Source organism: Abramis brama (assembly GCF_963993115.1).
Source record: "Abramis brama genome assembly, chromosome: 10".
Taxonomy (NCBI): Eukaryota; Metazoa; Chordata; class Actinopteri; order Cypriniformes; family Leuciscidae; genus Abramis; species Abramis brama.
The window spans coordinates 20112129-20136655 of NC_139972.1; the positions used below are offsets into that span (position 1 = coordinate 20112129).

General features: G+C 37.3%; 1 protein-coding gene across 5 annotated transcripts; it reads right to left on the reverse strand.

Moving 5' to 3' along the window:
* Positions 1–395: 395 nt before the first annotated feature.
* cluha (clustered mitochondria (cluA/CLU1) homolog a) lies at positions 396–23784 on the reverse strand. 5 transcript variants are annotated; one of them, XM_084125833.1, is made up of 26 exons: positions 23409–23784; positions 17801–17994; positions 17546–17717; positions 17320–17463; positions 17102–17229; positions 16850–17004; positions 15757–15882; positions 14958–15105; positions 14792–14884; positions 14013–14707; positions 12581–13023; positions 11214–11315; positions 11022–11122; positions 10760–10912; positions 10364–10426; positions 9366–9610; positions 8569–8653; positions 8327–8480; positions 8109–8248; positions 6598–6678; positions 6043–6168; positions 5710–5831; positions 5277–5370; positions 4652–4786; positions 4475–4548; positions 396–3581 (listed from the first exon to the last, which is right to left on the reverse strand). In XM_084125833.1, exons 1-26 carry the CDS (start codon positions 23527–23529, stop codon positions 3455–3457), a joined length of 4221 nt encoding a protein of 1406 aa, XP_083981959.1. In that variant the 5' UTR covers positions 23530–23784; the 3' UTR covers positions 396–3454. The 5 variants fall into 5 exon arrangements, with proteins under 5 accessions (XP_083981959.1, XP_083981962.1, XP_083981960.1 ...); XM_084125836.1 differs by having other exon boundaries at positions 12728–13023; positions 23409–23734; XM_084125834.1 differs by having other exon boundaries at positions 12668–13023; positions 23409–23734.
* Positions 23785–24527: the final 743 nt, after the last annotated feature.

The window sequence follows — 24527 nt, forward strand, 5'->3', positions numbered from 1 at the left end:
TTGAATAACTATTCTGCTCATCGCCTAGTATTGCAGATAACTACAAAAATGGACCGTGAAAAATGATTTCTTACATGACCCACATCAATGAACTTTAATCTGGGTACAATCAGACCGCGTGCCCTGTTTGTGAGAGTCACTTGTGTCATTCTCAAGTCAGGTGCACAAACCAGTAACATTATGATTCAGGCTTTGAATGTAACTTCCCAGCCACATGATGCAAATGATTTATATTAATGCATCTATTAGTTGTTGCAACCTAAATAATGTCTATATATAAATAAAAACTTGAGTTCCTCTAAAAGAAAATGTAGACAATATTGAAAACAAAGTGTAAAATGTCCTGTGTTTAGACAGTAGGCTATACACAATATTTCAATTAATATAATCACATGTTGTTTTCTAGTTTCTTTATTCATTTTAATACAAAAGGATACTCAGACCAAAAATAATTAGATTGTTATTTAGAAGAACTGACATTAATGTACCACTCATTAATGAAACCAAAGCAGACACACAAAGGGCATGACAAACATTTCATGTCGAAAACAGGGAAATCAAAACAACAACAAAAAAAGAAAAGAAATCCATAGATATCCTGGGGTCTTTTTTTAAAGAAAAAAAACACAAAAAAACAAGGTGATCTGTTTGTTAGACATAAGATGACAATGAGACTGAACACTGTATATTGCTCTAAATCTTGACGTTCTAGTTTATAATAGGTTTATGCAGATTATTTTAGAGCAAATGTAACTAAACGTGCTGCAGACTGAGGTGTCTGGCAGGTGTCATAATTGTCATTAATCATTTAAGAATTTAAAAGAATAAAAGCCTTAAAAGGCTCTGACCTTTTTAAAAATTGTTCTGTTATCTTCCAACAATTTAGGAATCCAAAAATGAACTTGTTTTCTTTGTTAGGCCTTGACACAGAAACATTTAGTGATTAAACTGTAATTTGAATAATATTATACCCAGGAAGACATTCAAGACACTTCAAATTCAAAAAGGAAAATGAATGAAAATACCTGCCATTTTGTTTTTGCATCTGTTGTAAATAAAACCCAGACCTTTCTAAACAAAACATCACTAAACATCTAAATTACATTAAATTGGTTTGTCATGCAATTATTGAAATCTTGATCTGACATGTTGCTTTGCTACATAACATGAACGTGTCACAGATTTGGTGAACATTATTATGAAAATGACTTTGCAGCTGAATTCAAAACTGTTTTAATCTACTGATTTGTTCTCTATGAGATGTGCAACTAGGAAGAATGAAGATATTCAATTAAGATCATATTTAACAATCTCGACTACAGATTGTTTACTTGTTATTTTTATAAACCACAGCCCAGGAAAAACCTGAGGTTAAGTACCTGGCTCAAGAACACACTAGACACAGGATTTTCTCATTAACCCTTCAGTTCAAAGGTCATACTTATATGACACAGAACTTGAGATGCATCTGTTACCAACTCAGAGCTTTGACCACTAAGCTACCGCCATCACGTCACCAGAAAATTAGTCATGTTTCTAATAAGTTTTGGTTGTTATTAACTATTAAACTCCACTTTCGATTCCAGCACTTGTTTTGTTTCAAATGTAGTTCATATATTATAATGTAATGCATCAAAATTGAGTTTATGTCCGTTATCAATGGAATATATTGACTGCAGCACACCCATGTGGCACTCAAGGGTACTGAAATAGACATCCAATGACTTCTGTCCAACATCCAAGCTTTCGGATTACAAAAATCTACTGATGGCCAAGACAATCCATCTAGGCCAAAAAAAAAAACACAGTTGCCAGACCTTTTGACTTAAATAAGCTTAAATAGGCACAAATCTCACACACTATTAGATATTCTTGCTCATAAATATCATTTACCAGTAAAATCGTTTTTTTCCCACCAATTTTTAGAGACAAAGCATTTTTTTTAAACAATTTTACTTTTTGTTTTATAGAGAAATACAACCAGGCTAGCAGTTTTCTTGCATCCATGTGCATAATCCAAGGTGCACTTAGTTCCAGCATATTGCTTCATACACAGCAACAATTTTGACATTTGCAGGACACACACAAAGCATGTATACAAGCAAACACATCATCCTTGATCATCTTTTTTTGTTTGTTTGGTATGTTACATCGAAGCAGCCTATCTTATTCCTCCTTTGGTGGTCCTTTTCGAAAACCACGCAAAAATTCAGCACTGGAAAGTGCAATAAATACTGCTAGGGAGGAACACGAGTCTCGCAAGTTCCTGAACGGTGTGCTAAATTATTCTGGAGAATATATTGATCTTATCTCAAAACCACATTACAAGTAGTACATTTTCACCATCTTCGTCTTAACAGGTTGCACGTGTCCATCCGTTATCAATGATGCATGTATAAAAATATCATCATAATATCGTTCTGTTGCAGCAGCTTTGGAGGAATCCTCAGAATCCGTTTCTGCACTAGCATGGACAACCATAAAGAGACATACATACATAAACACGCACACATACACACGTTTAAAGTGAAAAAGAGTTTAAACTGGACATTTCAAATCAGTATTTCAATCAAAATGAATCAAGCACCTGTCTAACCCCCACAACAAAGCTTTATACAGCTTCCCGATGTATTTCTATAAAAAAATACATGTCTTAAATTAACGTTTACATGAAAGATCTAATGGTTTCTCATGTACTTTTACAAAAAGATTCCTTGTTTTACAGACACCACCGATCTTAAATGATTGGATGAGAACACGCATCTGTAAAGTTGCATCGATCCGATTTCGTCTAAAGGCAGAAGCCGTGGAGAGTGCAGAAATAACGTACGGGGACACAATACTACCATTCGGTCCTGAGGCTAGACCTCTAAACTGTACATTCTTAAGCCCATGATTCTCATATGTATATCTCTGTTGAATTGTACGGTGAACGTCCCTCATCTGGTGCACAGTGTAGAAATCACCTGAGTTTTCAGATAAGGAGGTGTGTTTTTAGGATCTCTCTACACTCGTGGGTTGGTTTGGGACGGTTGTGGTTTATCCTGGGGTCAGATGAGAAGGTAAGAGATGGGGTTGATGGATGGATGGATGGATGGATGGATGGATGGATAAGGCTCTGGTATAAAATGTCATGGTCATCCTTGGTCACCTCCAGCCTCATCTCTGCAAACTCACAGAGGAAGGACTACATTCTCTCCTGCTTCCTCCTCTGGTAGACCTCGAGGGGTCATGTTGTTGAATTGCACGTGTAAAACATCTGCTTTCATTCTCTTTACAGCTACAAACTACTCTGTACACTTTATTTGTCTCCTGTTCCTGGTCCTCCCTTCCCCATTATGCTCAAATTGAATTGGTTAGATTAGACAGCTCAGTTCTCAGGTCCACAGGTTCAAACAGATGGCTGCTGCATCGTGTCCTCCTCATATGGAGAGGGGCTGTATGGTTGGGTTTGTTAATCATCCACTGGCAGCTTGTCATCCAGCTCTAACTGACTACCCTGCTGCTCCTCAATTTTCCCAGAATCCTGCATCAGCTGCCGTCTCTGCACCTCGGCCTTCAGATTTTCCAGGTCCTTTTGGCTGTGAAGAAATCAATGGCTTGATATATAATTTGTTTATTTATATTTTAAGTTTTTTTATGTTTTAAGTCTCTTCTGCTCACCAAGGCTGCATTTATTTGATAAAAAAATACAGTAAAAACAGTAATATAGTAAAATATTATTAAAATTTAAAAAGGGTTTCCTATTCGAACAGATTTTAAAATTCCAGTGATGCAAAGCTGAATTTTCAGAATCATTACCCTTCAGAAATCATTCTTATGTCATTTGATGCTCAAGAAACATTTCTGATTATTATCAATGTTGAAAACAGTTGTAAACATTTTTTTTTTTTTTTGGATTCTTTGATTAATAGAAAGTTCAAAAGAACAGCATTTATTTGAAATAAAAATATTTTGTAACATTATAAATGTCTTTACTGTTACTTTTGATCAATTTAATGCATACTTGCTGAATAAATATTAATTTCTCTCTCCCCCACCCACCCAAAAAAATTTTATTGACCCCAAACTTTTGAATGGTCTATTACAAAATATTTATATTTCATTTTTTTTTTTCTAATCATCAAAGAATCCTGAAAATGTTTTGTATACAACTGTTTTCAAGATTGATAATAATAATAAGAAATGTTTCTTGAGCACCAAATCAGCATATTAGAATGATTTCTGAAGGATCATGTGACACTGAAAACTGGATTAATGATGCTGAAATTTCAGCTTTGATCACAGGATTCAATTACCTTATAAATTACCCAAAAAAATGGTTCGAAAACAAAATGTTCAGTTAAAAATCTTAAGTTTTTGTAAAATAATGATATGCCATTTCACTCTGGGTAAATTGGACTAAAATGATATAACATGACAAAATATTAAAAAAACTGATAAATAAAACAAAACGGTGTAAACCTTTCCTCACCTGAGAGGAATAAAGATGATGCCATTGATGATATTAAGCTGTTCCAGAACACTGGCCATGTTTGGTGCTGTAAACTACAGGAAAAAAATAAATAAATAAATCATCAACAAAGATCCTGAAAAGATCATATAACAATGTTTAGCCATCGAGGCCCAGGACAGCAGAGGTGTGACTGACTTTGAGAGGCATTATGCTAGCGTTTGATCCGTTCTTGTAGATCTCGTTCATGGTTCTCTGTAGAGCCACAGCCTGCTGTGTGAGGTACTTCAGGTACTCAGAGCTCTCCTTCGTCTTCTCATGACCTTCACCAACCTTAAACACAAGTGTATTGTGTAGTCTTTAACATTTATTATGATATTATCAGTGTACAACAACTTCATTATTAAAATCAGCCTTTTATTTGTATACAGTCATCCATTGTTTTGTTTGTACAACCAATTTTAAGATTAAAAGTGCGGTTACATTTACCATTGTTCCAAATTCCAAATCAATAGGAATCTACAACATCAGGATTTTCACATTTCAAAACATTTTCACAGGGCAAAACATTTCCCCACGTAGATTTCACAACGGCTTCAAGATGGTCACATGAATTTGGTGGATTGACCAACAGAAGGCTGCTTGATATGATCTAATAGTGACTTCTGTGTGAGTAGTGCTTCATATATTTCTACACTGGACAATGGACTTTTTTTGGCTGCTAAATTTTCTGGAATTTCACTAACATGACTGCACCTTAAATGTCTCATTAAAATTACATCAGGTCCGATCTATATGGGATAGCAGGTCTGATATACTGTACCTGGTTCTTGTATATGGTATAACCCTCTTTCTCATGCTGCAGTGCAGAGCGAAACTCCGCCTTGCTCTCATAAACTCTGGCCACCAGGTGATGACTGCAGAAGAACAGAGAGGATGAACATTACTACACATTTTGACTGCTTATGACACCAATGATTTGAACTAGGTCTGGGTTGACAATATTGATTAGTTAGATGAACCAATATCGATTCTTAAATCCCAAGAATTAATCTTTTAGTTTTTATGCTGTTTTCTGTTGATGCGTGAACAAAACTTCACTGATCGTTATTTGTAGCGCGCCTCCCATTCAATAAATCGCAATAAGCTTTGTTACTTAGCTTTCAAATTGTCGGTTTTATCAGGAAATTCAAACAATAAATGCCGTGTCAATACCCAGCTCTAATTTGAACTAGTGTGTAATCAGGCGCATGTACCTGAGGGCTACTTTCAGGGATCGCGTCCCATGGTATTTTGAATTGATGGCCAGGGCGTTCTCCAGGAAACGCAGCGACAGGTCATACTCCATCACACCATGAAGCACCAGACCAATATTGCTCTACGTCAAAGACAAAGGATCACAGTGAGACATTGGCATTGTTCCACTTGCCTCAACTTTAGTGACCACAGGAATTCAATTTTCTCTCATCGACAATTCAGGGTTTACATCATCAACAAATGAAGGTCAGAACATTCGGTTTTTAGTTCTTTGCACATCAAAGAATGGCCACAGGTTAAGCACTAAATCAAAATAAATGTTTTAGGCTTACATCGAGCAGGGCCATTTCAGGATGGTCCTCCCCACACACCACGAGCATGAGGTAGCGAGCGCGGTACAGCAGCTTCAGGGCAGTGGACAGCTGGCCGTTGGCAAAGCAGTACAAAGCTAAGTGCATCTGTGGAGAACAAACATGAAACATTTAGAGATTTAGGTTTGAGGTTCATTTATTGTTTTCATTTGAGTTTGTAGTAGAACATTTGTACAGTTTCTGAAGAAAATCTGAGTGGTTCTTGCCAGTATCAGATCTGAATATCTGCTAGTACGTTTCTAGGTGATTACCAAGCTGTTGCTTGGTGATTGCAAGAGCAATACGAGTACATGTTAGAGCATTTCAGGCGGTTGCCTAGATTCTTCAATGCTTGCCTATGGGATTTTCTTTCCAGTTTTATCGTCTGTTTATTCATGTCTTATCCCTTAGAAAAGTAACAGCACACCACATGATTTGTGTGTGTTGAAAAAGGGTTTGTTTAAAGTAAGAGCAATAGAACGAACCTTAGCAACCACAACAAATAAAATATGTACAGAAAATTATGTAGATACTTACATATTCTTGAATAGTGTTGGGGTGTTCAATACCCAGTGCTCTCTCACTCATCAGGACAGCCTTCTGCTGATTGCTCAGAGCCTTGAAAAGATGGGGAGGAAAAAAATCAGCATCACTAAATCCTAAAGAATTATCAATAGACTACTGTTGACAAAACTACTCATTCTTTTTTTTTTTATTACATTTTTAGAATAATAGTTCAAACTTTCAAATAATAATAAAGCTGTAAAATTAGAGATAAAAATTAGTAGTTCATATGTATGCTGGGCACTCTATTTCAAAATAATAAAAAAAATTGTTTTGTAAAATAATAGTTTTGTAAATAAATTAAATGTAGACATTTAGATTATATTACATCATAGATTAAATGACATTATCAATCAAAAGTTTAGGGGGATTTCATATGTTTTTGAAAGTAGTCTCTTATGCACTCCAAGGCTGCATTTATTTGATCAAACATAGCAAAAAAATACAATTTAAAAAAAGAAATTCTATCACTTTTTCTTTTTTTCTTTTTTTTTTTACATTTTATTCCTGTGATCAAAGCTGAATGAACAAAAATTGTAATTTATTTCAATCTTACTAACCATTTAATCTCAAAAATGTAAGCACGAGTATAAAATTTAGAGGTTTTTATGGGTGCTTTCACACCTGAGCATTTGTTTCGGAACCTGGTGCGTTTTCTCCCTTGGTTCGGTTCATTGAAGCATATGTGAACACGGCAACCGCGCTTGGATCCGCACCAAAACAATCGCTCCGAGACCGTCTGAATGAGGTGGTCTAGGGCCGATTGCAAACAAACTCTGAGGCGGTTCGCTTGAGGTGTGAAAGCAATCTGACCAAACGGACCAACGAACCAATTCATAACGGAAAATGTACTATATAAATAGCAGTAGTGTGGGATTCTGTGAGTGAGCACATTAGTTATCACAGTTGAAAACCAAAAGAGCACCCCTTCATCTTAGAATGTTGTGTAATTGCGCTTTACCGTGCGAGAATACTGTCCCGATGAAGACTTGATTCCTGCTCTAGCTGCTTTATAACATTCGTATAGTGTTTGCGTGTGTCTTGACACAGTAAACCTCTAGATCCAGAGAGAGCGCGCATTAGAATTGGCTGAAGTATTAATACGAATGTAGTATATAATTTAACAGCAGGAATGACGGCTACATTCATATAGTGTTTTTGTGTCTCGACAGTTACAAATAAAGCCACAATAAGCTCATGGAGCGAACTTGTAAATCATCTTGATGTACGACGCAGAGGAAATGCTGACCATAAGAGGACAGTTACTCGCATGTGACTTGTGTCAACACAATTTGGTACACTTTGAAAGGTTGCCTTGTGAAAGCGAACTGAACCGAGAAGAAAATGCAACATTGTAACAAATTAAGTCCCTGTTTTGGAACAAAACAAACGGTCTATAGGTGTGAAAACAACCTAAAATTATTTGAAACAAAATAAGTCATTTGTATCTAAACATTTAAATGGTAACAGTTTGTAGGATGTACCTCAGGGTGATCACCCATGATGTAGTTGAGTCGGGCCAGAAGGCGCAGGCAGGCACAGATCTCCACATGCATGGCTCCATACACATTGTTGAAGAGGTTCAATGCCTCGTTGATGAGCTCACAACCCTCCTTTAGGAAACCTAAGAAACGAGGACACGTCAATCAGCATAAAAAAAACATTGTTTGTGGAGGTTTATTTATGATGTGTTTTAAGGTACCTTGCTGAACCTTGGCCTGCCCGCTTTGGAAGAAATGGAAGGCATCTGAGGCTTTGGGGTTGACGTGCTTCACGACGGGGAAGATATTCAGGATGTCCTCCTCGGTGAAGGCCGGCTTGTGGCGGCTGTCAAAGTTGTACTCTTTTATTAAGATCTGCAGGGGAAGCACAAAGGAAAGCCTTGTCAGTACCGGCCTGACAGAGCACATCAGAGACACGTAGCAAGATCGATAACAGCACTACCTGAATGCCAGTCTTGACTGATATCTCCCTCAGCAGTGTGATCTTCTGCAAGTTGTACTTCTCCACTGCTTGGTCCACACTTTCACTGTGAATCATAAAAGCACAACAACATTAAGGCCGTGACACAAACAAACAACAAACTAGTTACAAAAACAAAAACTCTGCAGTTGCATTGTGTGCGGTTTAACACAACACAAAGACTACAGACAATGGCCAACCATGTTCAACTCATGCTTGATAGGAAATAATTGTCTATATCAGCAACTGCAGATATATAATGCTTAAACAAAGCAGCGCTTGCTTACCATTTGGAATATGAATTGCTTTCTTTATTCCAGACAATGTCATGAAATATTTGCATACTGGAATGTTCAGGTAAGAGTACGTGAACGGCCTTCTGTCTGTGCCATCTTTTTACTACTTTGATCACTTTCATCACTATCTCTTTTCTTCTTGTGTACTGACTGGTTCGTTAAAGTCCCCATGAAATCAAAATGTAGGTTTTTTAGATTTTAGTATAATTATGCTAGTCTTAAGGTTATCTATAAGCTAGTGTGCTCCATGCAGCTGTAGCAAAATGCTATTGGCTATTTAAAAAAAAGGGGAGGGACTGCTCAATATGTCCAGTTCAACAAGTCCCAACGATGCAAAACACACAGCAAAAACTAAGCTGATAGACACTCAACAATGGCCTGACATGGTTGACAATCAAACATCAGCTTGGTGTATCAGGGCCTTTAGTCTCCAGAATACTAGGTTAATAAAACCAGGGGTGCTTATATATAACTAGTTCTCACCATTGCAGATTAAAGTGATAGTAGCTTTGTGCTTCAGAGGTAATGTTCTTCCACAGCTCACTGGGTGTCAGGCTGGCCCAGGTCGTGTTGTCTCCTCCACCGGGGACACGGTTACGTCTCTTGCGGCTCTTTCTGCGGGACACCAGCTCATCTGCAGGAAGGTGAGCCACTGCATCTGGGAAAGAGCTCAGGAGGCAGTTCAGGAAGTGGCTCACTGCAGCGGATAAAGCAGAGAGCTCCACACCCTGCAAATCACAAACACACAAGCATTAACACAAAGGTAAATGCTAAAGAATAATAAACAGCTACAAAAGTAAAAGTACAATGGTACTGCCATTGTTTTATTGAAAATGTATCATGGCAATACCATAAATCAACAGTACCATGTAAATACCATGGTAAAGAGATATGGTAAGCTATATATGTACACTATAGTTCAAAAATTTGGAGTGATTAAGAAAGAAAATAAATGTTATATTCAGCAAGGATGCAATAAATTGATCAAAAGTAAAAGCACACACATTTATAATGATTTCTATTTCAAAAATCTATTGTATTCATAATAAAATCCTAAAAAACATCAGTTTCCACAAAATATAATGTATCACAAATGTTTTCAACTTTGATAATAATAAGAAATGTTTCTTGAACAGCAAATCAGAATATTATAATGATTTTTGAAGGATCATGTGACACTGATTCAGCTTTGAAAAAATTATAATAATAAATGGGATAAGTAAAAACTAAAATATTTAAAAAATAATGAAAAGATTTAATACAAATTTTAATATTTCAAAATATAATTTACTATATTTTTAATCAAATAAATGCCACCTTGTTGAGCGCAAGTGACTTATTTCAAAAAACATTTAGAAAAATCTTAGAGCCCAAACTTTTGAAAAGTAGTATGCATGTACAAAAAATAATAATAATATAAAAATAATAATAATATGTATGTACCATGATATTCCTGTCAATGTACCATAGTAGTAACTTACCTGAAGATATGTTTTGAAGATATGCTTTGCACATCTGGTGATCAGCTCACTGATTCCTATTCTCTGCATGCACAAACAAAACAAATTAAATCCATAGTTTTTATATATATATATATATATATATACAAAAAAAGTTAGAAACAAAAATATATTTTTGTATTATATTAAATCATAAAGTGCACTTTATTTTACAGTACGTGCACTTAACACTTACCTAAGAAAGTACTCAGTAATATAAGGTAACTACATTAAGGTGGTTAAGGTTATGTTTACAGGTAGGTTCAAGTTTAGTACCTAGTTATTACCCAGTTAATGTAGTAACTATAATAAGTACATACTATGTACACGCGGAACAGGACTGTAACATAAGGTGCTACCAAATTATCCTTCACTTACATAGATGTGTTCAAGTTGTGCTTTTGCAGGCATGTTGTCCACAAACTCCAGCACAGTACCAAGATAACGCACATTAATGCCACGCTGATGAAGGGCTTCTATCATTGTTGCTCCATCCATAGGCAAAGAGCTGTGATCTAAACAGTCTTTTACCTGCGCACAAAGGTAAAAACCATTCAGCAGCCAAATTAATATATTCTAAAAACACTTTCCAAAGATGTATATGCCTTCATCCATATTTTAGATAGATTAAATCACTAACAAAAGAAGGGATCTGGCAGGACACTAGGAAGGCTGCCGCCTCTTTGAGAAGCTGCTTCTGTTTCTGGATTTCCTCAGCGCTGTCATCTGGGAACCGTACTCCTGTAAGAGATGGATGAGGTCATGTGAACAACTTTGCCCATATTGTTAAAAAGATAAATCACACACACACACTAAAAAGAATACACTATACCTGGAGAGAAGATATCTGGATTGAAGCGAATGTCAAAAGAGGTGTTGCTGATGGAGCCTACAGCTTTACAGGCGTTGAGGACCACCTCTCGACTTTTAGGGTCTGTGAAAAGCAAATGTTCCACTAAATGTCAATTAATTCACCATATAAGCAACACTAAAATAAATAATAATTTAAAAAAAGATCACAAATTAAGCAAACAAAATGATTGAGAACCATGATAAGGTGTTTGGTTGAGGCAGGGGTTTTCAAACTGGTGGTCTACAAAAGACATTGATTCAATTTAAAGGGGTCATGAACGGAAATTTTTTATTCTTTTAAAATATTTCCTGAAGTTTAATTGTTAGTACGATTTTTACATAAAAAAATTCTCAATTTAGAAATAAGTCTACCCTGATTTTAGCCCACTGATTTGAAAGCTTTGGTGGCTTGTCTGCTGTGAGACTCCAGTGTAAATGCTCACTTCTGTGATTGGCTAACATCTTTGCATTTGAAATAAGTATTACACGTGGAACTCTCTCAAACTTTTACTACATTTTTACTATTACAGCTGTCAAGATAAACTAATCGTGAAAAGTGTTGATGGCATTTAATTTAGATCTACTCACGTGGAATGAAAGGTTGCAGCAATGAGCATTGTAGCCGATGCAAAAAACGAGTCTGAACTTGGTTTCAATAAAAGCAGTTGCAGGATGTTTTGATAGTACAAATGATCTCTTACATGTCAAAAGATCAAGGAAAATTAGATTTCTCAATTCATGACCCCTTTGAAATCATCTCATAAATGGAGCACAAATTGATTTTTATACATTACATGTATTTTATAAATGAAAATTAACACAAATATTAAAATATATTTGAAATATTACATTTGGATATTAAAACATCTATATAAAGTTTGAAAAACCCTGGTTTCAATTAGTAGCATAATTAACATCAGGGTTATAAAACCACTATCACCACACGTGAATTCAACACACAATAAATTAATTTGGTTTTAATCGGAAAAAAGGTTTTCTAATCACCACAGAGAAAGATTAGAAGGGAGTGTCGTCAGGAGGAAGACGTGGGGATAATAAACTGAAGTCCCAACACAGTGGAGCCAGATTACTATAAAGCCAATCTAGGAGATCCTCGTCTCCGTTAATGAGTCTCAGAGAGAACATGAGCACACAGCAAGAGGAGAGATGCACTGAATAAACACAGATAGCAAATGAAAAAGACAACAGCAGGACATCTAATGAGTTGATGACAGAACTCAGATGAAGCTAAAATAATAAAATAAAAAAAGCTGTATGAGTGCATGTCTCTACCAGCTCTTGCTCTTGTTCCCTCTCATGCTCTTTTCGGTCGCTCACAGGACGTACCAATACCTGATCCATCTTCTGCTGCTAAGGACTCGGCCAGCTCTTTAGCTTGGGCAAGTCCAGGAATTATTTCATCAGCTTCCTTACCCTCCAAGAGACTATCACACCCTCCATTCTGCCTCTCTGGAGCTGAAGGCTCATGAGTACCATTGGTGTTTGCAGTAGGAACTTGGGCTTTCTGATCAGCTGGGGCTTCCTGGTTATCAGGAGCAGAGTTTTCGGACACAGTCGTTGCCTCAGAGTCATCAGGGGTCAGAGTGGATTCAGAGGAAGTTGGAGAGGTTGGCTTGTCGTCAGGAACCTTTTCAGATGCTTCAAGAGCCTGCGGTTTGCTTTCAGACTCCACATCTGCAGTGCTCGTGTCATGCAGGGCTGCGGTCTTGTCTTTGTTTGCTTTCTGCTGCATCAGCTGGAGTGCTGCCATCTTCATGAAGAGGAGATATCTGAGGCACAAGAGGATGACATGTTTACACCCACCGACAAACTAGCCTTCAGGACATTCAAGAAATCAGCAATTAAGGAGAATACTAAATACTTAGAAAATGTGTGTAGAATAGAGATTTTATTACAATGTATTATGGATTATTTATTTTTTACTTTTTAATTGTGGTAATAGTTCAGTAATCACTGACTAAACTAAAATATATGTAGATATTTACTTTAAATATGTAATTATTTACATATAGTTTACTTTCTATTTTTTGTAAGTTACTAAGAATAAAAAAGTATATTAACAATAATAATATCATTATTATTTTACCTTTAACTATTAACAAAAAATGTAATCTATGTAAATTAGATAATTATATATTATAAATACGTAATATTATAAATTATATAATACGTATATATTATAAATTAAATACGTAATTATATGTAATTTATTTATTTATTTACATAAACATAAGTTACTAATAATATTAATAACAATTATAATTATTAGTAGGAGTAGTAGCAGTAACTAGTACAAAATTAAAAGGTAAAATGGGTAATTTTCTTTTTTAATCTTTACCTTTTACTTTTAATTTTATACTAGTTACAGATAATAATAACATAATAATAATAATAATAATGATAATATTATTATTATTAGTAGTAGTAAATTATCTAATTATGAATATAATAAATTACATAAGATTTTTAGAATAAATATTTACCTATTTTTCTTTTTTAATTTTGTACTAGTAGTTACTTATAATATATTAATAATAAAAATATGAATCATGATGATGATGATGATTATTATCAAATATATAAAGATATACATCATGATTAACAACAAAGTAAGTGGCTTTATTCTTATGAGATAATTTTACGTTGACTTTTTGAAACCTGAAAGTGGTCCACAAACCATACTTTCATTAGATAACAAATAGGACAGCAACTTTACTCAGATTTGATGGAGCATGTTCATCAAGTAGCAGGAACACACCTGTGCTCTACAAAGGCCTCAATGAGCTCCTGGCGCAAGCAAGCCAGGCGATGGCGATGTAGCCGAGGGAAACCCAGCTTCTGGCTTTCGGCCGTGAGCTCTTCTCCTTCCACTGGCAGGAAGTTGAGGTCAGGAGGGAAGGTACGCAACAGGTCCAGGATGTAATGGCGCCCATCATTGCCAATGATACCCTTACACTCCACAGAAGAGCAAAGCTCTACAGAGGCGTCTTTCTCGTTGAGAACAGCATGTCGCTGCACCTTCAGGGGGCGGCTGGTCTTCTCCAAAAACTCCAGATACTTGGGATGGGACACTACGGTCTTGCCGAAGTCAATGGAGCCATAGATGACACTTTGCTCTTGCTCCCGTTCCAAGATGCCAGGAATGATGGACTGAGCGGTTACACGGTAACCTCTGTAGTCCACCACCACCGTGCCCAGGGTGTAGAGCCCCTCCACGTCCACAGCACTGTATGCCCTCACCCCGTTCAAGTCGTTGGTGGGGGCGGTGTGGGCGGCAGCGTCCCCGCCCAGCTCCCTGTAGTGGTCACGTACGTCAAAGCCCAAGCTGAAGAAAATGTTGTTCCAGATGAACATCTGCATACGCGTCTCCTCTCCAGGATTGATCGCCATGACATTGCCATCGATCACTGCCATCGCACCACGCGTCGCCGCAGCAGCAAAGTCGCTATGAACCTGAGGAACAGAAGAGCGTCAGTGAGCTGAATAATTTATCAAGTGAAAACGTACTTGTTCTGAAATTAGTGCTGGTATGTTCACCTTGAATATGGCTCGTTCTCTCAGCAGGCGCTCAGGGAGGTTCTTACGAGAAAGTTCTCTGGTTGTCTGGAGCTCCTCGTTCCAGTCTCTAGTCTATCAGAGGACAAGAACATTTTAATAGCCCTATAAAAGAATCCACTCAAAATTAAAGCTTTGTAGGACATACTTGGCCAGGTATGTGCTCTTCATAACCCAGGCGGGAGGTGTAGGCATCCTCAGCTCTCACACAGTCCATGGCATGGTCAATCTGTGGTGCAGTCCAGCTGTACACTTGGAAGGGAGTAGCTATTCTCTCAAACGGATGTCTTTGTACCCTATTATCAATAACATGACATAACATAAATGAAGATGGTGGGAGAAAAAAAGGCCTCTAAAACTGACACAAATAAACATTTAGACCAGATGTTCTCAACTAGGGGGCCTCAGCAAACAATCAAAGGGGGCCACAGGATTGACATTAATATATTCTTGAATCTAAACTAAAATGCTAAATCAAGATGTAAACTGAAGTCATATAATAACTATTGTTTTTATTGAAGATCATACGTTCTTGAAACTTCTGAAGTCACAAAATGAATCATGATTAATTAATTTAAATATCTCAATACTCCCAAGTTTCAGTAAATAAAAAAAAGTTTGAAAACAAGCAGCTTTGTCATAACTACACCAGACTTCCCTGAAGGGAGGATTTCTGAATTTGTGACCACATATGACTTGCGACATCATAGCGTTACTGTATGTTGATAATGCACAGTAAAGTAAGCTGGCATACTGCTGCTCCCAAGTGTCCTTTGTCACACCCCTGATTAGGATGTTAATACTAAGTGCAAACGTGGACTAGCTGAGATAAAATGGTTCATGATTCTTTAAACAGGCTAGAGCCGGTTTCCGCAAAAGGAGTTCTTTATCAGTTTAATCCAAACATAAGTGAAAGGTAAACTAAAGTGGTATTAATAATGTATTACCTCTTCTTTTGCAGAGCAGTGAAGTTCTTCTTGAAGGTAGGGCTAATCTGACTCAGCAGTTCCACTAGAGAGTGGCTGAGGAAGCTGGGGTTGGCTGGCTTGGGGTTGAAGATATAAGTTGTGGACCTGCGACAAATCACCAATAATATTACAATTCTACACTATTTTGTCAAAAATACATTAAAAATAAACATAAACAAATAAACAAAATCAATCATTTTACATGCTACAAATGAATATAGGCTTCACATAATGTAACAAAGATTGTATGAATTATTGAAATAATGCAGGCTTCAACAAAAGCATATAACATTGGTTAATCTCGTAGCTCAAAATAGGCCTGGTTTTAAAGGTTTATTTATAAGTTATCATTGAAGGCAAGGTAGGCAATTTGTTCTAGATTTTTTTTTGTTATGCTGGTTGAAAGTCTTTTCACTAATTGAGTGCTCTAAATGTATTCATATGTATATGCATTGTCTATGGAAGGCGTAGGACCACAAAATGTTCGTCCAATCACTGCATTCAGTCCGAATGCAATAATAGGATGTCCTACCTGCCTGACAACGTACGTATTTTCATACCTCCGCGCACCTGCTCGCGCAGACATCACACAACATCAACGCGTTTCATGCTATGCAGAGTTAGACAGACGTCAGTCACAGAGGACCAAATTTTTTATTTTTATTTATTTATGCGTTTCAGTGGCAACACTATCAACGGCAAAGCAGTCAGGTGGTACAGGTCAGTGCTCTTTAAGTTGTTTACGTTCATTATTATTGTAATATTATGTGCTTTGAGATTTGAGGTAGTTTAACGCCATCTCTCGTCTCATGATGCTTTGCAAACTCTGATGTGCGTTCATGTGTTTTGAAGAAGGCGTTTGGAGATGCTCTTGAAGGGAGGGTGGGATCTCAAGCTTTCAAAGCTAACATGCTATTGCAAGCCACTCCTAAATTTGCCTTCCCTACCTTTAAAAATTAAGAAAATTGGGAAAATTGGAACCCAACTACTGCACTCTACAACTGATCATGAAATGCCACATTGACCCATCAGAATCAAGTATTCATGAGGGCAGTGTAATAAATTAGCTTACTGATTGAGGTAGAATCCGCGGGTGGAGGCAGTGATGCTGACGTGTCTGTCCTCAACAGTCACGATGTACAGATACATAAGGTCTCCGTGCATCTTCCTATTGCCAGGCGGTGGGTTCCAGCCACTCATTGTCAAGACCTTCAGGCACTGCATAGGCTGTAGACAGAAAACAAGGCAAAAGTAAACTAAAATCTCAAAACAAAAGCAAGACATCATGAAAGAGTCATGGCAAAAATCTGTTATCTGCTCTCACCTTCCAGTCTTTGTTCTGTGGCTGAAGGGGAACTAAAGGACGCTCTTTGCTGCCTGGCAGAATGTGTTCAGGTGGTGTGCAATCAATCTGCTCAAGTTCACTGCCCTTCTTTTTGCGTCTCCCGGTATCTGCGGAAGGTAAGAGCAAACAGACAATCGAATACCAGCCGTCAATCTCCTAGAAACCATTTAAGACCTCACATTCTTCCTGTCACAGACCTCCAAGATCTCCATCCGTGAAGACACTGAGGAACGAGAGGGAGTTGCAGTCCACTCCGTTATAAGCGTCTGATGGATCAAGACTCTTCAGCAGGTCTCTGATGTGACGGACGTGAATGCGAGCTTCACGCACTGTGTAGGGCTCTACAGTATGGAAACAGAAACGTTGAAAGCTCAGTATCTTCAAATGAGACGTATACTTATGATAGAAGGTCTCGAATTGTACCTTCGACCACTTTGAGAAGGGAGCTTTCCTGCAGGCCCTCAATGGACTTGAGCTCAGCAAAGTTGTCAAGTACGTTGCCGTCGAGCTGCAAGGAGAAGCAGGTGCGGTGGCAGGTGTCCTCGCGGTCCATCAGTACTTGATGGATCTCTTGCACCATCTCTTGTGGTGACACCTGAGTAGGAACCACAGATTTTGTTACAATATTTTGTTACAAATGTCTGTGATGTGAAGTCAGTGCAAGAGAACAGGAATTACCTGAAGGTCAAAGGGTTCGGTTCCAGGTGCTTGGATCTTCACAGTGAAGCCAGTGTCTTGAATTACGATCACTTCCTGTTCGTTGGCATCCTCTGCAAGGTCTGCATCGGCACTGCCATCCTGCTTGGAGTCGGCCTCCTCGGCCTGATCGTGACCAGCGTCCCCGTTCATTACTGCTGTGTCCCCACGGTGTCCTGTGGGTACAGGAATATTTATATTTTAGTTTAACTTTCAGAAAACGTATGAAGTTTTTACATATTTTAATCTTGTGAAGGTGGCGTTAGTTAATTACAATTATTATGTTATAATTGTTAAAGTTAAATAATTATTATGAACCAGTTAATCAAAGAATCATAAAACAGTTTCAAACTTGTTTGTGATTAGTGATTAGAATCAGACTGAATCACTCATCCACAACTGACTCCCTCACTAAACCGGAAGTACATTTTCTGTCATGAACACCTCTAAATGTAGGTTTGTAAGACTTACGCGAGTCTGTTTACTGAGGTGTTGTTCATACGACAATGAGTAAATAAGACACACATTCACAACATGTAAAATTTAAATAAGTAAAAAAAACAACTGAAAAGAGTACAAATATAGTCAAGATCCCTAGAGTGAAAGCATACAATGGGAACTACTTTATACCACATGCAACTAGAAAACACCATAGTTCATATAATATGAAGTTATATATTATTATTAAAATATTATTTTATATGAAAAAGTATAGTATTATCAATTTAATATTATCATAATAATTTATAATAAAAACATTTTTTATTTTTGCTTAAATGTTTAATTTCAGGAGCCGAAGTCTTTTTTTCTTTTTTTTACCTAAAGCCCTGATTAATTGCTCATTGATCATTCATATTTAATAAAGTTTTGTTATTGTTAACTAAAACTAAATCATTTTCAGTAATTGAAATAAAACAAATATTGGATGAAAATCTAAAAAAAAGCACAAAAAAAAGAAAAGAAAATTAATTAGAAATCCTCCCTCTGCAACAACTAGTAGACAAGTTTAAGTACTAAAATTATTTAAACTGAAAAAAAGAAAAATAATAATAAAATGACAAAAGCACATAACACAATTACTAAAACTTAAACTATAAATGAAAACTGAAAATCTGACAATATAAAGCCAATTCAAACTATTAATACTATAATAGTATATAAATAATAAAAATAAAAAAAACGTTTCCAATAATCATTATATTAGTTATCTTAATTCATTAATTACAACCCTCTATAGTTTCACAAAGGACGTTACTCACAACAGTAATCTCACTAATCACTTAGCTTGTCGTTTCACAGGCACTGCTTAGCCTGAAGGAGTTGAATAAGGCTAGTGGATTTTTACCAGTAGGTCAGCCAACTAGCACACACCGGTCATCTTCTGAGGGCCTGTGACACTTCACACACTGTACACAATACAGCTCCCACTGCGCAATGCCGAGCTGCCATGGAGATCTCCACGGCAACAGTTTAAGTCCTGGGTCTCGGGGGGCAATCATTCCCGGCACGCTCTCCGGCTGAATGAATGTGGCGCTGCAATATCATCTGACTCAATTGTCTGAGGAGGTCCCTTCTGCCTTACTGACTGATTCACTCAAACAGATCTGCTGAGGCGGCATGTTTCGTGATACAATAAACTGAATAAGATGACAAAGATTTGAGATTCCAGCCCAGGCAGACACGTTTTCCAATGCCACAGCTGTCTCGGCCATAACTCACAGATAAAACACACTGTTTGCTTAAGACAACTGCAGCTTGTCCTTGGCTCTCCTCAATGGTCACGGCTATGACAACAAGCAGCTGGTCTCACACTTCAGACACCGAGGACCACAGGGGAGGCGGATCAAACAGATTTCACAAAATTCCCCAATCCACATATTTATGTATTAAATACGTATGCCTAAATGTAAATAGCATGTAATGAGTAATTTATTTGCACTGACTAAATGGAATGTGGAGCTTGTGCTTCCTTTCAGTCACTTACAGCAGTCATCTTCAGTTCAACCCGAAACCGACTGTTTCTTCAGACCTAGCGGCACCATATGGGTATTCTATCTTGCTCTAGATTGAGTGTTTACACAGATCTCCCCCAATCCAATCCAAATCTAATCATGAGCATTAGGTTAGGTGGTTCTAAGTATAGGAGCTGCTAACACAAAATTTGAACCACCTTACTGCAGGGAAATTAAGTTATTATTTTTATATTTTCCATTTTCATTTTAAAGTTTTAATTTTGATATGTCTCAGGGTCACAATATAGTTTTTATTAATTTTAATTTATTTTTTTTATTTAGTGCATACATCAACTGAAACCAAATGCAAATGAAAAATGTTGCCTTTGCATCTAGCTGAAATAAATTGATGGATAAACTAAAATGTTTATGGTTTTCGTTTTAGTTAACTAATAACCCTGATCAGAATAACGAAAATGAAAATACATCACTGAAATCTGTTTTTTTACAAATGGAAAACTACAACCTAAAGCAGTGGTTCTCATCCTTTTTGATTTCAAGGCCCCCCGTCATCCATGACAATATGTGAATGCCCCATGACTTTTCTAGTTAATCAAGATTTACTGGACAAGGATTATGGATTTCATTAAAAAAAAGAAAGATTTTTGTGTCTTTTTTTTTCCTCTCATTTTAAATCATCTCGACTTCTCCTTGGAAGTTTGCTGGCGTCCCCTAGTGGGCCCCGGGCTCCTGGTTGAGAACCACTGCCCTAAAATTATTTCAAGCCGGGCAATCCAGTGAATTGCATCACAAAAATGGCTGACTTTTAAATAGAACAAAGTGTGTATGAGGTTTGTGCCTTGGCATTGCACAACCCCAAAGTCAATCCCCCTGTCCTTTAGTCCTCCCTCTCACTGGGTGAAGTCCAGGTGTACGCCACATTCAGTCAATTTGAAAGGCTGGAGGATCAGATGAAAACAGTTTACATTAGGCTATATCTCCCTATATCTCCCGATATGCTAATCTCCCTAGTCCCTATAACAGTCGAACATGTTCAAAGACTTCACTCCATCCTTTTTCCTTATAAGACCATCACAATCTAGTTTAATGCATTAACACAATGCATCACATATGGCACTGGTGCAGAGGTTCAAAGAACTTCAGTAAATAAAACCATGACGATTAATTTGCAACCATATGCAGGTAAATCATTCAGAGGGGTGAGGACAGATATATATTACACTATTACACTCCTAACTAGCTAAACTTCTAGTTTGTCCTATGCTAAAGCGAAAGGCAAGTGCAAAGTCCCATTGTGACAACAATAACACTTAAACAACAATCCCCAAAAAATATATATTTTACTAAATGGAGGCAGCACAAATTGGCAGTTACTGCAGTGCAGTCACACACAAGGGATGCCAGACTTTATCACAACTGAAATTATGGTGGCGTAAGTGAGACATGAGTGAGGCTGCAGCCCATACAGATCCCCTTTGGAGTGGCATGATGTGTTGGGACAACAGAGCATGGTGTCGGAGCATTTGGCACCGGCAATGCAAAAGCTGCAGGAAGTGATCCTTGTAATATAAGTTATGTAAAAAGTACACAGCCATGATTATACATACAGTACTATCAACATAGCCTCCCCCTTGAGGACCCATTATATGCAAAATAACATATCTTTATGTGCAAGAAGAAAAAGATGCATCTTCATAAGGATTTGATTAAAAATGTGGAATGAGGCTGAACAAAACTTGCAGATTAGCAATAAAATACAGACAACAGAGTAACAAACCATATGGTCTAACCAGCTTCTTACATGGCTTTATTTATTGCGTGTATAATCATAATGCAATTGCATACAAATCATGTCAAATGCACAAAGACAGCTATTTTCCAGCCAGAAAATTCACAGATCAGAGAGATCACATAAGTCACCATCCCGAGCATCAAATTCAACATTAAACGTGTTGTCAGAATGACCAATTCCACAGCTGTCAGGTGCCATAACCACTGTCAGCCTCTTCCAAGGTCTCCTTAAATGTGACACGGATTGCAGCAGTTAGCTAACTGACAGTGTGCACAGCAGCCGGCTATTTGCTCTAAAACGATTTAATGACAGCATGTACCGTTAGCTAGAAAATATGTCGTAAATTACAGGATCGCCCCTACGTGCTAGGCAAAGTGTGTAATCCCAACACTTACCAAACAGATCCCACTATATTTAACTGGTAGCAATAACCTTCTATCGGCATACATGCACCATGATGACTTTCCATGCGTAGCTACTTCCGCATCCGGGTCGAGGAGCGCGACACTTTCCTGAATGAAAACAGGAGGGGGGCCGATAAACACACGCGCGTTTAAACAAGCTATACATTGCTAATACGAGATTTCGTTCAAGAACATTTTCTAAACTTCACGATATAATAGGTTATTTTGGCCATCAAAAGTATTCAATACAGGGCCACTTAAAATTCAGACCGTAGTAAAACCCCGCTCTCCTCTCTCCGGCTCAATGGTTTCGTCCCACTGAAGGTGACCTTCAGTTTATCCGTGTTCATGCGCGCTGTTACAGAACATGTGCGTCAAGATCTCCTCACACACAGCTACACTTTACACTGATGATAATGAAAGTTACCGTGTAAATAACGTAAATCTCTAGCGTTCACGTTTAAGAGCTACACATAGTCGTTAAATAATTTACCCCAGATCTGCACTTGCTGTTGACTTTGCTAGAGCAGACGCAGGAGTAAACGTCTTGTTGAACGTTTGTTATTCTATTGTCATTTACTTCGTATTATATTGCAATAGTCATTTTATGAGCATAAACTACTTTATTAGACAATTTCAATGAACAGTATTAACTGTTGAATGTAAATGGGACACATGAAATTACAATAAACACCTTTTTGTCACTTCTATTTGTGTGTACTCATGCAAAAGACTAATGCCTGAGTAAACAGACACCTTACATTAACCTTTGCAAAAGTTCACCATCCTCCTACTAGCTTATATTAGTCTGGCCTCCCATTAAAATAGCACAAATCGGGGTTAATTAAACTTAATTGCTCAGCTTTAAAACATTTCATTGGACAGAAATTGTTCAACCACTACAAGATAATTCAAACAACATTTAGCCAGTAATAACAAAAGACTTGGAAAAAGAAAGGGAACCCTGATCACAGCATACTGACACTGCAAGGACATTTTAAGTCAATTTTAGTTTGACAACCTGCCTTCTTACAGAAAATGTAATATTGAGAACCAAGCTGTGAATAAGTTTATCTACACCAAGCAGCAAGATAAGATCTAAATCAAGAGCAGTAAGTTACTTATTAAGACTTAAAAAGTAATGGCCTGCACAAGGTTGTGAGCACAATGAAAGCACCTACTTCCTCCATTCAGAAACACAATGGTGTTTAAGGGTGTAAAGCAGACACCCCTGCGGGACTGTGCCCGTTTATGTCCTTTGATACATATTTCCCTTTGACCTCTATCCAGTTCCAGTCAATCATACATCAGATCTCAACACTGATTTACCCAAAAGTGACTTGTGTTAAAATACAACAAGATCAGTGAGAGCTCAGTGATGTCTGCATGCTACAGTACAAACTGCTTTAAAGCTCACATACCGCAAGCACATGGATCCTTCAAGGCTGTCTCCTTGCTGCTGTCTTTGCTGTTTGCTGTCTCGCCTTCCCGGGCAAGATCAACGGGCACTGATGCTGGGATGTCATCCGTCTTGCTAACCATGATTCGTTTCCCAGAATGCTAGTTTGGTTTCAGAGTTAGCAACAGATGTCCGTTGCTGAGAGCTGTGATGCGGGTCTGCTGAATGGCCTTCCGTCAGACGGAACGGCTAGTTACATCCAAAGATATTACAAAAACAACTTGACTTGAGAAGGACAGTTCTCAACTCAGCTTGGCTGTCACACGTGGTTTCTCCTCCTCTTGACCTGCTTGCCTTTGTATTTGTCCCACCCACCAAACACACGGCTACGGCAACCCTATAGCTCCATTTAGAGAAGCGCGTTTTACTGCCTCAGTTTATGTTGGGTGTTTAGTTCGTTCTTTATTTAACCCAATAAAAATGTTACGTAAGATTAATATAAAATTCCTGTCCAAATTCAGGAGGAAAAATTCAGCACAATACATCAAAAATAGTAATGGTAAGTGCGACTTACATTCGAGATTCGGTTCTTTCGAGCTCTTAATTTCAAAGACCCGGTTAAAAAAATAATTTAACGTAATTTTTACGCATTGTGGTTTAAAATATGGTTTAATATTTATATGTAGCCTATCTTACGTAACAATATATCATTACGTAACATAATGTTACGTAATGTAATGTATAACACACTATATAAGCTTTTTTCCAGTATTGTAAACCCAATCCTTTTAGTTGTTTTATCTTTTGGATGTCTTGTTAGTTATAGTTGTAAATGTTTTATGTTATGTTTAATGTCTAATAAAAAATATAGGCCTATTTAATGGAATACAAAAGTGAATTTCTTAAGACTTGACATGGAGACAAACTAATCTACTTTTATTGTATGCACTCAAATATTTTTTGGGAATATGTTATTTAGAAATAAAGGTCTCATCACTGCCTACTTTTTAGAAACCATATTGTATTTGGAATGTTGACAAAATACGGAATTTCCTCAGTAATGTAGTGTTTATTCTTTGTCATTTTTATTTATAAACGTAAGTGTATGAACTGAAGACAAAACATAATCTGTATTTTGTTT

Coding starts and splice junctions, on each gene's coding strand:
- cluha (XM_084125833.1), bottom strand. CDS start 23,529: ATGGTTAGCAAGACGGATGACATCCCAGCATCAGTGCCCGTTGATCTT. Junction 17,995..23,408: donor GAAGGATCCATGTGCTTGCG/GTATGTGAGCTT, acceptor CTGTACCCACAG/GACACCGTGGGGACACAGCA. Junction 17,005..17,101: donor CACAGAACAAAGACTGGAAG/GTGAGAGCAGAT, acceptor TTCTGTCTACAG/CCTATGCAGTGCCTGAAGGT.